Source organism: Orycteropus afer, unplaced genomic scaffold (assembly GCF_000298275.1).
Source record: "Orycteropus afer afer isolate SDZICR_OR568_19922 unplaced genomic scaffold, OryAfe1.0 scaffold00056, whole genome shotgun sequence".
NCBI lineage: Eukaryota > Metazoa > Chordata > Mammalia > Tubulidentata > Orycteropodidae > Orycteropus > Orycteropus afer.
Genome location: NW_006921643.1, coordinates 695,117 through 709,863, shown reverse-complemented (window position 1 = coordinate 709,863; position 14,747 = coordinate 695,117). Strand labels below are relative to the sequence as shown.

The window sequence follows — 14,747 nt, the reverse complement described above, 5'->3', positions numbered from 1 at the left end:
GGATGGAAAACTTGATAGAATAAATGGAAATTACGATTCTCTTTTTTGCTTAGAAGTGGAAGTAAGTTGTTCTCTGCAGGAGAAGGATAAAGGGTACCACACACTTTCATGCACCTCACTTAGAAATGCAGCTTTCACTGCATCTGCCCTTGGTGGGTGCCTGTTTTATGCTCATTCCTATAACATACATATCATACAATGTACATGTTACAATGAAGGACCCAGCAGCTGAGAGGGGTGAAGAGATGTTTCCAAAGTACTCAGCTAGGAGGTGGCAGAGCCCAGATTTAAGGTCTAACTCTTAACCGTTACACTTGCTGCCTCTCTAGGCCTCTACTCGATCTTAATAGTTGTCTCTCAAGACCTGTGTTTTATTTTCCTGGGGTAGTGAGCTATGAAGTCTGAAGTGGCCATTTTAATCGTCTTTCTCCTCTATAGCAAGATCCGGGATAGATTCTGTATTTGTTGCCTTCTGGTTAGTCAGTCTGTCCTGTGGATTTAGAATACTAACCTACTAATATCCCTTGACCCTGGTTCTCAACTCACAGAAGCATTAGCTGATAATTCACTTCCTGATATAAAAGAAGTCTATTAGCAAATCACCTATCCGATACTTGCATTTGCTATTTGTTTGAGCTGTTGATAGTACGAAAAATTCCTGTATGAAGTAGCCTCCAAATACTATTTTAAGTACCCTGTGGTATGAAGTTTTTTTTTTTTTTTTTTCCCTAAATTAGTAACACTAATGGTCTAAATTTGTTTTGCTGCATAGTAACAGCATATGGAGCAATTCCACTCCCAGGTGTGTCATCGTCTACATTTCACGTCAAGAGTGAAGCCAATCATTAGAGATTATATCCCACGCCATCTGGAAACTGACGTTCATAAATTATTTTTTAGGTCTCCCTTGCCAGAATGAAATGAACAGGATTCAGAAGCTGAGCAAGGGGAAAAGCCTGTTGGGTAAGTACAATTTCTTGCCACTCGCTTAAACAACTAATTAAACCATCCATGTCTCTTGTAATGTCTAGCACAGCAATGGTTATTCAATTAGGGACCAGTGTTTCATGAAAGAAATGCCTTGTTCTATCCTGGGCTGGGCTCTTCCAAGCAGCTGGTAATATGCCAAGTCAGCTGGACATAAACAGAGGGTTGGTTAGCTGGCTGGGAACTGCTGCCTACTCCAACATCAGAAGAGAGGTTGAAGATCAGCCCAGAACTAGGCAGCAAGTCAGCAAGATTAGAACTGAGCACCATCTCCACTGCTAATTACTCCCTGACCATGGACTACAATGAACCTTGGCTTTTTCTTCTTTCAAGGAAGGCCCTTTAATGGAACTCTCAAGCATCCCTTTTACTTCTAAAATTATAAAGTGTGTAAATGATTCTTCGCCAATGTACCTCATACACAGCCACCACTGTCTGTCAGTGGAGGCTTGCATGTGGCTATGATGCTAAACATTTTGCAGCAGAAATAACAGATTAAGAAGGACTAGGAAGACAGACCTGGCTGTCTGCTTCAGAAAATCAGCCAGAGAAAAAACCCTCTGGAACACAGCAGTCTGATCTACAACACATTGTGGGGATGGCACAGGATCAAGCAGCTAACAAGAAGAGCAGAAAAATATGATAGCATTTCCTGTATTTCACAGATCAGTTTGTCCATCCAAGGAGGAAGATGAGCTGTACTCCCTTTAAATTTATCAAAGTTCTACTTAGCTCATTTATTGGTTTTTATGTAAACTCTGGAGGAAAGCACTTTGACTGTTAAGACACTGCACGTTTCTTTTATCTTTATCCAAATGTTAGGCAGACGCAAGATGGTCCTATGAGTGTGTTTCTCCCTAACATGTGAATCTGTGGCAGAGGTTAAAAATAGCAACTGCTGACCCATCAGAGCTTTCCTTTTTCCTCCAAATCCTCCTTTCTTCCTCATCAGGCCATCACTGAAATGCTGGTAAACCTCATTTCTTTGAGGAAGAAAGGAGTCTGCGTTGTTTTCCTTGCTTTTCCCAAAGAAAGCTGAAGACTGCAACACAATAACTCAAAATTATTCTTGTTAAGCATTCAGAGGCAGGTGTGTTCCCTAAACAGCCTGCCATTTCAGAAATTTATCTGTTTACTTGAAGGAAATGTGCAAGTTTTCTTGCAGACTTGCCTAAAGTAGGGGTCTGTGAACTTTGAAAGTTTCTCCTCTTCTGAATTTCGGGTCACCTTCTTTTACTGCTGTTTAAAATTGTCTCACTGGCTCCCCTCATTCCTTGCATTTCTGATAACGCCCATTCAATGCAGAAAGGACCAGTAACTCCAAAGTTGTCATGATTTTGATCTCTCTGGCCCACAGTTTCCTCTCCTGTGTAAAGAGACACAAAATGTCTTTCTGCTCCAACGGAGAAGTTGTTGGACCCCTCTTCCATAGGTTTTCCAGCACCAAGACTTGTGTTTACTGATCTTATTTCTCTATGCTAGATGTTTTCTTGTGTTTGAATGATGTTCCTGAGGCCCACAGGTAGTTATGGAACTAGCATAATGCTATCTTTTATTTGTTTTTCATCGGACATCGGATGTGGATTTTAGTTCTGCCTGATTGATTAATAATTAATCAAACAAGGTGTATGACCAGAGATAAAATGTCTCATTTTTCATTTTTCCAAACTCACATGAATTAAATGCCCACCTTTGCCCCACCATAAATCCCACCTAGTTTTAAAGCTCACTTTACCACATCTCCTCATATATTAAGATTATTCTGGCTGACTCATAAAAATATCATTTATTTACTTACAAACTATTTTTTTTTTTTTGGCATGGAAAAACCTCCTAATATAATAAATGTGTATTCAGAGGCACTCAGATTCAAACACTAAATAAAATAAGCAGTAACAAATTATAATCAGTTATAATTACTGCCTGCTTATAAAATGTGGTAATCCTATTACATTATAGATTTAGAGCAGCACCTGCTGCTTACCAACCTAGGGAATCAGCCCAATATGCACCTTTTTTTTTTTTTTAATCTATTAGTCCCTGTTGTTTTCCACCTCCACCTCATGGAGGAAAATCAACATTTCCCTAGCTCTCTACTTGTTCTCTTCCTTTGCAGACTTTCAATGAGGATCTGTTCACAAATCTCTCTGCCTCTTGGTTCCCTGGGCTGTTGAAGACATCTATTTTTCCTTTTTCTTCCAGTAACTGCTCCCTACAGACAAGGGGCAATGTAGTCTGGCTTGAGTCCTCAGATGCCAACCTTGAGTCTCTAAGAGAGGCATCGGAAGGCTTTCCTAAGTGATGGTTCATGTTCAGGGGCCCCCAGAGTTACCTTCTTCTCCATGATCTCATTTGATCTCAGAGAACCTGAGCATCTCAGAATAGTCTGGTAAACAGAGTGGTTAAGAGTCGATCCTAGGGTCAGGTGGACTTAGGTTCAAATTAATAGAAATGTCTCCATATAGTGACTTTTGCTGTCATTAAATAAAAAAGTAAATTGATAAAAATATGTTGTTATTGTTATGTGCCGTCGAGTTGGACCCAACTCATAGTGACCCCTCCTTGGGTTTCCGAGGCAGTATCACTACGGAAATAGATTGCCCCATCTTCCTTCTGAGAAGTGGCTGGTGGGTTTGAACCACTAGCCTTCTGGTTAGCAGTCAAGTGCCTTAGGCTACCAGAGCTCCTTGATAAAAAATATAGTTACTCTAAAGCAAACAAACAAAAAGAACTACTATTCTAAAATAAGGGAATAGAAAGCCACAGTGATGAGTAGGGGCCTCTGTGTCCATGAAGTTGATACTGAAGATATTACTACCCAGGTCACACTCAGGAGAATTCTCCCACAGAAGATGAGCACCTAATCATGAAATAAACACACACATACATGCACATACCCTGACACCCTAAAGAAAATCAAAACTAAAGCTATGATAAAAATTACCTACTATGAAGCTAAAACTATGTTAAAAATCACCTGACTTATCAGTAACTGCCAAAGGGGCAAGGAGGCTGCATCCTCTAACCCCACAAGAGGAAGACAGAATCACCATCAGTAGCCCAAGGCCTATTCCTGTGAGGCCAGTCATGCTGCCTCCCTCCAGCCCTTTCACCAACCCTGACACCAACCATTCCTCCCTCAGAACCCACCACCTCTCTGCTGGGTTCAATAATTTGCTGCAGTGGCCATGCAGAACTCACAGATTATGGGGTTTATTAGGGAAGCAACAGGCTACAATTCAAGTTCAGGAACAATGCTCAGTCTCTCTCAGCCTGCCATCTCTCAGCCAACAGTCTCTTTCAGTCTCTCTCCCAGCAATGCATGTGTCTTGGTGTCTTTCTCTCAGCAATGCATGTCTCTCAGTGTCTCTCAGCAGCACATGTCTCTCAGGAGCATGTTTCTCACAGCAGTACGTATTTCTCAACCAGCAGTCAGAGAGACACCTTCTGCCTCTAGAAGGGCTCCTTTTTAGTCTGGCAGAATGACCACTAACGAATCCCAACATCAGAATTCTATACACCTGAGAGAGAGCAAACTTCCCAGAAGATTGCTTCATGCTGGTGCACCAGAAATACCCCAGGTGGATAACTTTAACAATCAGGAGCTACTCAGTTGCTTATGGCAAATTCCACCACATAGTTTACAAAGACTTATGGCTAGAAAAGCCACACTATGTAATTTACTACACTGCAGTAACCCTAATTTAAGAAAAGGCTATAGTAATATTTTCAAAGTGCTGAGGAGAAATAACTTTGAGTCTAAAATTCTAAACTCATTCCAATGATCATTCAGCTGTGAGAGCAGAGTTTTCTAAAACCATCTAAGATTCAGTAAGTTTACTAATAACCTCCCAAAAAAACTTAACCAACTCTGTTGTCATCAAGTTGATTTTGGCTTAAAGCAAATGTCATGCATTCCAGAATATAACTGCTCTTAGGATTTTCTTGACTGTGGTCTTGATGGAAGCAGGTCACTAGGCCTTTCTTTTGTAGTACCACTAGGTGGGTTTTATCACCAACCTTTAAGTTAGTAGTTGACCACAAAGCAATTTGTGCCATATAGAGATCTTTAGTAACCACAGAATTCTTTTAAAAGTATCATTAACGGATTTACTCTACAAGAAGGAAAATAACTCCGGAAGGACTTACTGAGAAGCAATGGTAAAAAAGAAGTAAGACATACCACTAAATCTAAATAAATATGACCTATAAAAATATTTTGATAGGAATCTAGAATTATAATTCCAGACTGTTGGGGGCAGGAGGAAAAGATGGTAAAATGTATTAATTTTCTGGTTTTATTCAGGAAGAAATACAAATACAGATTAACTTTAGATCTTATGAGACAAAATAAGCATCTGTGTGGGAAATTTAAGGGTAAACACAAGATTACAAATTCAATGTATATTTTTTTAAACATGAAATAGAGAAAATTTGAAAATGGGAAAGATGATAAATAGGAAAAACAAAATATGGTGGCAGAAATGAGATTGAACATACCTGTAATCACAATAAATATCAATGGGCCAAACTTACTTAGTATGAGACAGAGACTATAGACTGGTATTTTAAAGAAAGAGTTATACATAAAACAATTGCATAGAAAGTTGAAATTAAAATATGGTTTAAAAAAAGGCTTTTTAAAATAACTGCTTTAATATTTGGCAAAAGCAAATACTTTGCTTTGAATTCTAAAAACAAAGAACATATAATGTTGCTGAAATGTTCCATTTACTATATTATGTCATTAATCTGTATACTCACAACTTTAAAATAAAATAAAACAATACCATTAAAAGGAAGAATTGTCAAATACACAGTGATAATCAGAGACTTTAAGATACCTCTTCTTGAAACATACAGTTCAAGCAGACAAAAAGAAAAAAAGAGGGCATTAACCCTAAGTGTTCTCTGTGTTTCTCTGATTAAAGTTGACCCTATTGTTCCTCAGGGGCATTTATACCTCGGTGTAATGAGGAGGGCTATTACAAGGCCACACAGTGCCATGGCAGCACAGGGCAGTGCTGGTGTGTGGATAAATACGGGAATGAATTGGCTGGCTCCAGGAAACAGGGTGCTGTAAGCTGTGGTGAGTAAGGCCCTCTTGTATCAGCCCCACAATGACACCCCCCCCCCGGTGACCTGCAAGTACTCACCATGTAAAGATATGCAGAATAATTTAGAGAGATAGCTTTGGTCTATAGTGTATTAGGGAGACACAGTAAACCTTGAAATCATATAAGATTTTTCATATCTAGATTTGCAGATGCCAGAAATTCACCATGACCTTGAGTTGGACAATAGTTTTTGACAGTTAAGGACCTGTTACAGGCAAAGAGCAACTTTTGCTGCCATCACTTTTTGTTTAGGATTATAAAACCTACCCCTGAAGATAGACACATGTCAAGAACTCTAGGGCTCATATCACAACAAAGCTTGTGGTTCTTGCCATGTGGACTAACCCCACCTGGTTTATTTTATAAGCAGCTGAGGTGACATGCTCCCACACCCAGAAAATAAATTGCATGGTCTTACCCTATAGTTAGGTCACATGCAAAGGGGAAACCCTGACACAGGTCATAGGGTATAAGCAGAAACTAACCCCAACTCTTTTCTCCTTTCTTAACATGTTTCAGAAGAGGAGCAGGAGACGTCAGGGGACTTTGGCAGTGGTGGTTCCGTGGTCCTGTTGGATGACCTCGAGGATGAGCGGGAGCTGGGGCTAAAGGACAAAGAGGGGAAGCTGAGGGTGCATACGCGGGCAGTGACGGAGGATGATGAGGACGAGGATGATGACAAAGAGGATGAGGTTGGGTACATATGGTAGTCCCCATGAGGAAGAGGACACAGGTTTTGCACAAAATTGCAAGTCACTTCCTATTCCTGCATTTGTATCTAAGACTCTGAGGCATCAAGGTCTCTTCTACACTGTTGCTCTCTATACCTGACCTAAGGTTTGGAAGACAACTCCTTTTTCCTAGAACATTCTGATTTTGAATTCAGTTGTGTGGGAAGAAGGGTGTTGTACTTTGTTTTGCTTTTTTTTCTGACGGGAATGGCTGACTTAATGAGTCTCCTTTCCTCCCTTGAGATTTTTGCAACAAGCATGTGGTTTATGTGAATTTCTGACAGTGCAGGGAGCCCCCGCCTCTCAAACGTCAAAGACCCTTTTTGATTACCTTCACTGGTGGTTATTACAGCATGGTTCCCGGCCTTACAGTGTCTAAGTGCTTTTCTTGTGTCCTGTAGATGTCGTGGAAAACATACCACAACTGTCCCTTGCCCTCCCTGCCCCCCGCACCCCTGGTATTTATTATTAAAAATTAGTTTTACACCTCACTATCTCTGGCTTCCCACAAACAACAGCCTTAATTCAATTCAAGAGTCCCTTTGGGGAATCCATTTTCTTTATTAAAAAAAAAAAAAAATGGTGTCTGGATGCTTCTCTCTGTATGTGCAAAAATATGTATGTATGTACATAAGAGGCTGTGTGTGTATGTGCCTTATGCACACACACACACACGCTTACACACACCTCTCAGAAAAAAGTGCTTGAGGTATCCATTTAAAACTTATTTGAGAAACAATTACACATTTGTCAGCTTGTCTAGACCTGGATTGCAACTTCTGGAATAAGATTTGTGTTGAAGTCCTCTTTTGCACTAACAGTTGGTCCTTGCAGCCTGCAGACTGAGGAGGTTTCTTCTCTATGCATCAGCAGAGTTCCTGGAAGCCTCTTTGATTCGGATAAGCCTTCGTCTGCCTAAATCACTTTCCTCGCAAAGCCATGCGACTCCCACAAGGGCAGCTTCACAAGCCATCTCTTTCATTTCTGCTCAAAGCCCTCATCTGGCTGCAGCAGTCCAGTCTGTTGCGGTCTCCTCCCTTCCCTGCCTACTCAAGGGCTTTTTCTAAGGCATGTACACATATCCCTGTTCTTGAGAAGACAGTACCCCAGTGTTCCCTTAAGAGAAGAAAATTTAGGATTCTTAATGTTTTACTGTTGCTCCCTTTCTAGCCATACATCATGATGAAGGTACAAAAGCTGTATAGATTTTTACAACCAATCATTATTTGCAAAGAATCCCTGATGGAGGCCTAGACAGAACTTCATGGTAGCATGGGTTGATTTTTCAGAGCTAGTCCTCCTCTACCTCCCCTCCCCTGCAAAATTAGACACTAATGATACTCATAAAGAAAGCCCTTCACTTTTGTGTTTCTTTTCCCAAAGTTAATTCATTTTGAGGGTCTAGTTCCAAAGTTGGTAGAGTCATCATCTCTACATTCTTTAGGATTGCTCTTCCTATCAAGCTGTCCTAGACACAAGTACCAAAGAATAGACTTCAAAGAGGCCCCATTCAATTCAATACCTGTCTTTAACCCCTTGCCCCATCTGGTTGCCACCTACCAGGATGCTCCAATCAACAACCCAAGCAAGGTGTTCTGGCCCACATTTATTTCTCTTGCAGCTAGTCCCGAAGAAGACCTAAATAATAATTTAGAAAACAGGTGCTTAATTGCAGCTAAATGGCAATAGAGTGTATGAAAAAATCAAGACATATTACAAAATCTTAGTTTAGACCATCAAAGAAAACTATTGTTACTATCTCCTCTGAGCTTGGAAAATGCACATGAGTACAAATTAAAATCTACAAATTTATTTCACTTAGAGAAACTTCTAGGAACAGAGTGAGCCACTGATTTTAATTTGCCTAATTATCTTATGACAAGTGTCAAATTAAGATGACACTTAAAGATCCTTAGCATTAACTTAATGATGGAGAAGAGTACTCAGTAGACAATTCCCAGTAAGATAATGAGATGTCATTTCAGAGATATTCCAAGAAGATATTTTGATTCATTACAATATTAAATAAAAAGCACTCCTGAGACTGGAACTCGAAATCAATGGGGCAACATCAACACCACTTTTCCTGCCTCACTTTGACATGACAGCACTAGGTTTTTTTCAAGATCCTTAGTACATTTCATTATATTTTGATTTGTCCTTAGAATTTTTGTTTTCCTCTTTTAGCAGGAGTCCTTTAGTTACTGTTGCTGAGTATACATAAAATCTTGATTTAAGAGAAAATAGTATTGTGATAATCCAATTCCTTGTTTGAGACAGGTATTGAGTTGAATCTTGACAACTCATTTGTGGAAACTCCTGAGTGAATAGGTTTATTCTTATTCCATGATTGGCTCTTTTATTTAATATTGCTTCCTTGGCATTCAACTTAACTCCAAAAATGTCTCCCATATGCTTAGTTGTCTGGCATACTCATGTTTTGGTTTCCACAAAGTTGGCATGGGAATTCCTTAATATATTGAATTTGAGGTTTTGTATCAATTTCCCCTTCTTTTATGCCTGTTTCTCCACTCCCAACACAAACAACAATGTGTTTGTCCAGGTCTGCCCCTCTGCTCTTCCCAGGATGCCGTTCACATTTTTTTTTTTTTTTTTTTTACCTTGACCACACTGTACAATAACATCGAAGAACCCTTTCTACAGTAGGTGGTTTTGGTCTTTTTATACCTTTTTTTCTCAAAGTCACTGTTGTTTGTCCCTGTCAAATGTGTAGCATTTTAATGAGAGCCCACCAAATCCTGAGTGTCGGTTTGTTGTCCCTATTGTAAATGAAATAGTAAAGTAGAAAAACCTAGTAAATTTTGAATGCTTTTCCATGTAGACTTATCTGGAATGTGAACATGACTCTTTGGTTTATAGTAAATGCTTAACTGTAGTCTTGAGTAGGTGCATTTCTGTCTGTCTCAATAAATTTTAATTTGTCTGCAACATCTCAGTGTGTATATTTTATTGGCTTCCACATGAACTAAGCAAGTCAAGTCCACACATCATCACTGGAGAAGAGTCTGGGGCAGACAAAAAGGATTGCCAACAGAGGCTCCAGAGTCAGAGCTTCTATACCTGGGAGGGAGGTTGACTTGCTGGCCATGCAACCTGGGCTGGCCTCTGACCACACTGGTACATATGTGCCCTCTGCCTACTCAGTCCAGAACTATTCTTCTTGGTCCCTATTTTGAATTTCACCTTCTTGAGGCTCCAACTTTGTAACTTGTTCCTTCCATATCAGATTTCACTGTTGCTGTCCTATTACAGCCTTCAACTTTTTCAACTATGCTAATTCTCCTGGAAAAAAAATATACAAAAAAAAACTGTCTCCTTTATAGGGACTTTGGGCTCTCCTTAGTTAATGAATCAACAAATCAGATACTTGTCAAACATCAGAAAGCACCCAAATTGGAACAGAAATAATTTCCTTTCCACCTTTAGCCACATTTGGGTTAGTGTGTATATAATTATACCCTGAGTGAGTAATTTCACCATGAGCTGAGGTAGAAACTACCTTATGAATAATTCCATTCCTTTATCCCATGGACAAGATTTTGCAGACAATTTAGATTGACAGTTCAAGGAAAGATGCTTTATAAATCCATGAAATAACTAATGTCAGAACAATGGTCAATATGAAGGCCTCAAAGTAGTGAAAGGGTTACATTAAAGAGTTGTTGGCATTTGTGGACATGTTCCAAATTCTTCTCAAATCATAATTTACAGGTCAAACCAAACATTTCTCCTAAAGTTGCACCACTGTGGATGCCACCTTCGTCTTTTAAAGTACAGGACCAGTGGAAGAACTATGAGAAGACCTGACTTCCAGTTTTTTTGTTGTTAGGTACCATGAAGTTGGTTCCAACAGAATGAAACACTGCCCATTCCTGCACCATCCTCACAATCATTGCTATATATATGTGTGTGTGTGTATATATATATATATATTTTTTTTTTTTTTTTTTCCTGGTATTCCCTGTTTAGCCAAGATCCATCTGACATCAACAATGATATCCCTCATTCCACACCCTCTTCTGAATTTGGTTTGAATTTCTGGCAATTCCCTGTTGATGTATTGCTGCTAATACTTCTTAAATTATCTTCAGCAAAATTTTACTTGCATATGATATTGGTTGAATTTCTGCATACTGTTGGATTACCCCTCTTTGAAATGGGCATAAATATGGATCTCTTCCATTCATTTGGCCAGGCAGCTTACTTCCAAATTTCTTGGCATACATGGGCGAGAACTTCTGACATTACATGTTTGCTGAAATATCTCAACGGGTATTCATCAGTTCCCGGAGGCTTGTTTTTTACTAATGCCTTCAGTGCAGCTTGGACTTCTTCCTTCAACATCATCAGTTCTTGATCATGTATTACCTACTGAGATGGTTGAAGTTGACTATTGTTTTTAGAACAATGACTGTGTATTCCTTCCATCTTCCTTTGCTGCTTCCTGCATCATTCAATATTTTGCCTATAGAATCCTTCAGTATTGCAACTTGAGGCTTGAAATTTTTCTTCAGTTCTTTCAGCTTGAGAAGTGCTGAACATGGTTTTCTTTTTTGATCTTCTTACTCTCTGTCTTTGCACATTTCATTATAATAATTTACTTTGTTTTCTTGCACTACCCTTTGAAATCTTCAATTCTTTTACGTAATCATTTATTCCATTTTCTTTAGCTACTCCGTGTTCAAGAACAAGTTTCAGAGTGTCTTCTGACATCCATCTTGGTCTTTTTAATGACCTTTGTTTTCTTCGTGTATGATGTCCTTGATGTCATCCCACAACCTGTGTGGTCGTCAGTCACCAATGTTCAATGCATCAGTCCATCTTGACTATCTTAAGATGATTTCTAAATTCAAATGAGTTATACTCAACAATGTACTTTGGCTCTTGTGGACTTATTTTAATTTTCTTCATCTTCAACTTGAACTTGCAAATAAGCAAATGATGGTGTCTCTTCCACACTTGGCCACTGGCCTATTTCTGACTGATGATATTGAGCTCCATCATCTCTTTACACAGATATGTCAACTTGATTCCTATGTATTCCATCTGGCAAGATCCATGTATATAGTGGCCATGCATGTTGTTTAAAAAGGTATTTGTAATGAATAAGCTGCTAGTTTTGCAAAATTCTATCATGTGATTTCTGGTGGTGTTTCTGTCACCAAGGCCATATTTTCCAACTACTTGTCCATTTCCGTTGTTTCCAACTTTCATGTTCCAATCACCAGTAATTATCAGTGCATCTTGATTTCATGTTTGATCAATTTCAGACTGCATAAATTGATGAAGTCTTCAATTTCTCCATCTATAGCATTAGTGGTTGGTGCATAAATATGAATAATGGTCATTGTTTTGGTTACCCAGTGCTACTCTGACAGGAATATACCACAAATAGGATGGCCATAACAAACAGGAGTTTATTCTCTAACAGTTTAGAGGCTTTAAGTCTGAGTTCAAAGTGCCAGGCTCTAGGGACTGGGAGAAAGCACCTCAGCCTTAGGCTTCAGCTCTGCCTCCTGCTCCCACCCCACTGAAGCTAGAGGCTTTTCTTCATTCAGACAGCTGCTGGCTGCTGAGGTTGACAAGCCCAAGGTTGACAAGTAAAAAGGCACAATCCTGACGTTAACAAACCACACAGCAGGCCATTAACTCAAGTCCATTGAAATTCACAAGGACAGCAGAGCATGGTAGGCTACTCAGCAATGACCCAGCTACATGCAGGGTTCAAGTGTGCCATAAGCTAGAGACCATTCCCAAAGCTGTTTCTTATATATGGGAAGCAGACCATATACCCAAAGCAGCTACTCAGCTTCTCCAATAGATTCCACCACGGAGTTAATTACCAATCTCATCATGGGGAATAACTACATTCAGCTACCCAGCCATTCAACCAGGCCCAGCCAAGTTGATACACAAACTTAACCACCACACTCATATTGACTGGTCTTCCTTAGGTGTATGTATCTTATCCAATGACAGCATTGCACTTCAAGATAGATTTTGAAATGTTCTTTTTGATGATGAATGCAGTGTCATGCCTCTGAAATTTGTCCTTCCTAGCATAGCAGACCATGATTGTCTGATTCAAAATGGCCAATAACAGTCCATTTCATTTTAGTATTTCCTATGATATCAATCTTTTATATGTTTCATTCCATTTTTAATGACTTCTAAGTTTATTGGGAGCTCTGGTAGCATAATGCCTAAGGCACTTGACTGCTAACCAGAAGGCTGGCAGTTCAAACCCACCAGCCACTCCTCGGAAGGAAAGTTGGGCAATCCTACTTCCATAGTGTTAACTACCTCAGAAACCCAAGGAGGGGTCGCTATGAGTCAGGGCCGACTCGACGGCAAATAACAACAACAACAACGAGTTTATTAGATTCATGCTTCTTACATTCTACCTTTTGATTATTAATGGATGTTTTCAACTCTTTCTTCTCATTTTGAATCATGCCACACCAGCACACGAAGGTTCCAAAAGCTTTACGCCATCCACGTCGTTAAGGTTGACTCTACTTTGAGGCAAAAGCTATTCCCCAGTTGTATTTTGAGTGCCTTCCAACTTGAAGAGTTCATGTTCTAGCACTCTTCTAGACAATGTTCCACTGTTATTAAGTTGTCACTGGCCAATACCTACCAACATTAAAGTGTGTGTCCTAGAACTTAGTAATTCCACTCCTAAGTAACTCCTCAGGAGCTCTGGTAGCATAGTGCCTAAAGCATGTGACTGCTAACCAGAAGGCTAGAGGTTCAAACTCACCAGCCACTTCTTGAAAGGAAGGTTGGGCAATCTACTTCCATAATGATACTGCCTCAGAAACCCAAGGAGGGGTCACTATGAGTCAGGTCCAACTCAATGGCACATAACAACAGCAAACAACAAGCAATTCCTCCTAGAGAAAATCACACTTATTGACAAAGAGATACATAAAATTTTATCTATTGCAGTATCATTTGTTAGAACAAGACATCTTGGGAAAAACTTAATGTCCATCTATGGGGATGTTGGGTGTGTCTCTGGTCTAGAATACAATGCAACAGTCAGTTCAATAAGAATGAAGTCACTGTATATGCACTGAGATAGGCATATCTCTAAAATAATTATTATGGTGGAGTAGGAATCTAGTAATACATAGAGCATGAATTTGTAAATTACATACCTAAAAAGCAATACTGTCCAGGTATGTATGTAAATGCACAGAACAAAGCCTGAAAGGACACATACCAAACTAGTAAGAATGGTAACCTCTGAGGAAAAGTCTGGGCTTGGGACCTATGGTCTAGGGGCATTGACCACATCCATAAATTTTATTTTTATCACAAAAGTAGTACACCATAATATCTGTGTGACTTAAAAATGAATAATTAAAAGATAATTCATTATCTTCCTGAATTATCTTCCTCTTCAAAATAACTCCTCCTATAGTCCCTAACCTCAGGAATGGCCCTACCATCTACTCCTTTCTTCAGACAGAAACCTTGAATTCATCCTCTAGTCTTTCCTCACCCCATACCACCTCCAACCTATAATAATTCACAAAGTCTTGCCAAATATCTAAATATCTCTTTTCCTCTTTCTTCCACCACCACTGCGATGGGTCTTGCCACCATCATCTCTCTCAACTGTCCTAGGTTTTTTCTTTCACCAGTGACCCTGCTTTTAGCCTTGCCAGTTCAGATCCATCCTGTATGCTATAGCTGCCAGAGTAATTTATTCTTAAAGACAAATCTGATCGTGTCACTGTTCTATTTAATTTTTAGTTTCTCATCACCTTCAGGACCAAATCCAAACTGTTTGGCCAACAGGCTCTTTCATAATTAATTCCTTTGATCTATTACATTCCTCAATTCTCAGATACCAGTTGTTGTTTTTTGTTTGCTTATTTGT

The 14,747-nt window shown here is 39.4% G+C and overlaps 1 protein-coding gene across 1 annotated transcript in view; it reads left to right on the top strand.

Annotated features, from left to right (window-relative positions):
* The window catches only part of SPOCK1 (SPARC (osteonectin), cwcv and kazal like domains proteoglycan 1), a 914,642-nt gene extending 907,828 nt beyond the window's left edge, over window positions 1-6,814 (top strand). Inside the window, exons 10-12 of the mRNA XM_007938930.2 lie at window positions 901-963; window positions 5,939-6,076; window positions 6,624-6,814. Of these exons, the coding sequence (XP_007937121.1) occupies window positions 901-963; window positions 5,939-6,076; window positions 6,624-6,814 (392 nt within the window). The remainder of the gene's footprint in view (window positions 1-900; window positions 964-5,938; window positions 6,077-6,623) is intronic.
* The last annotated feature ends 7,933 nt before the right edge of the window (window positions 6,815-14,747 follow it).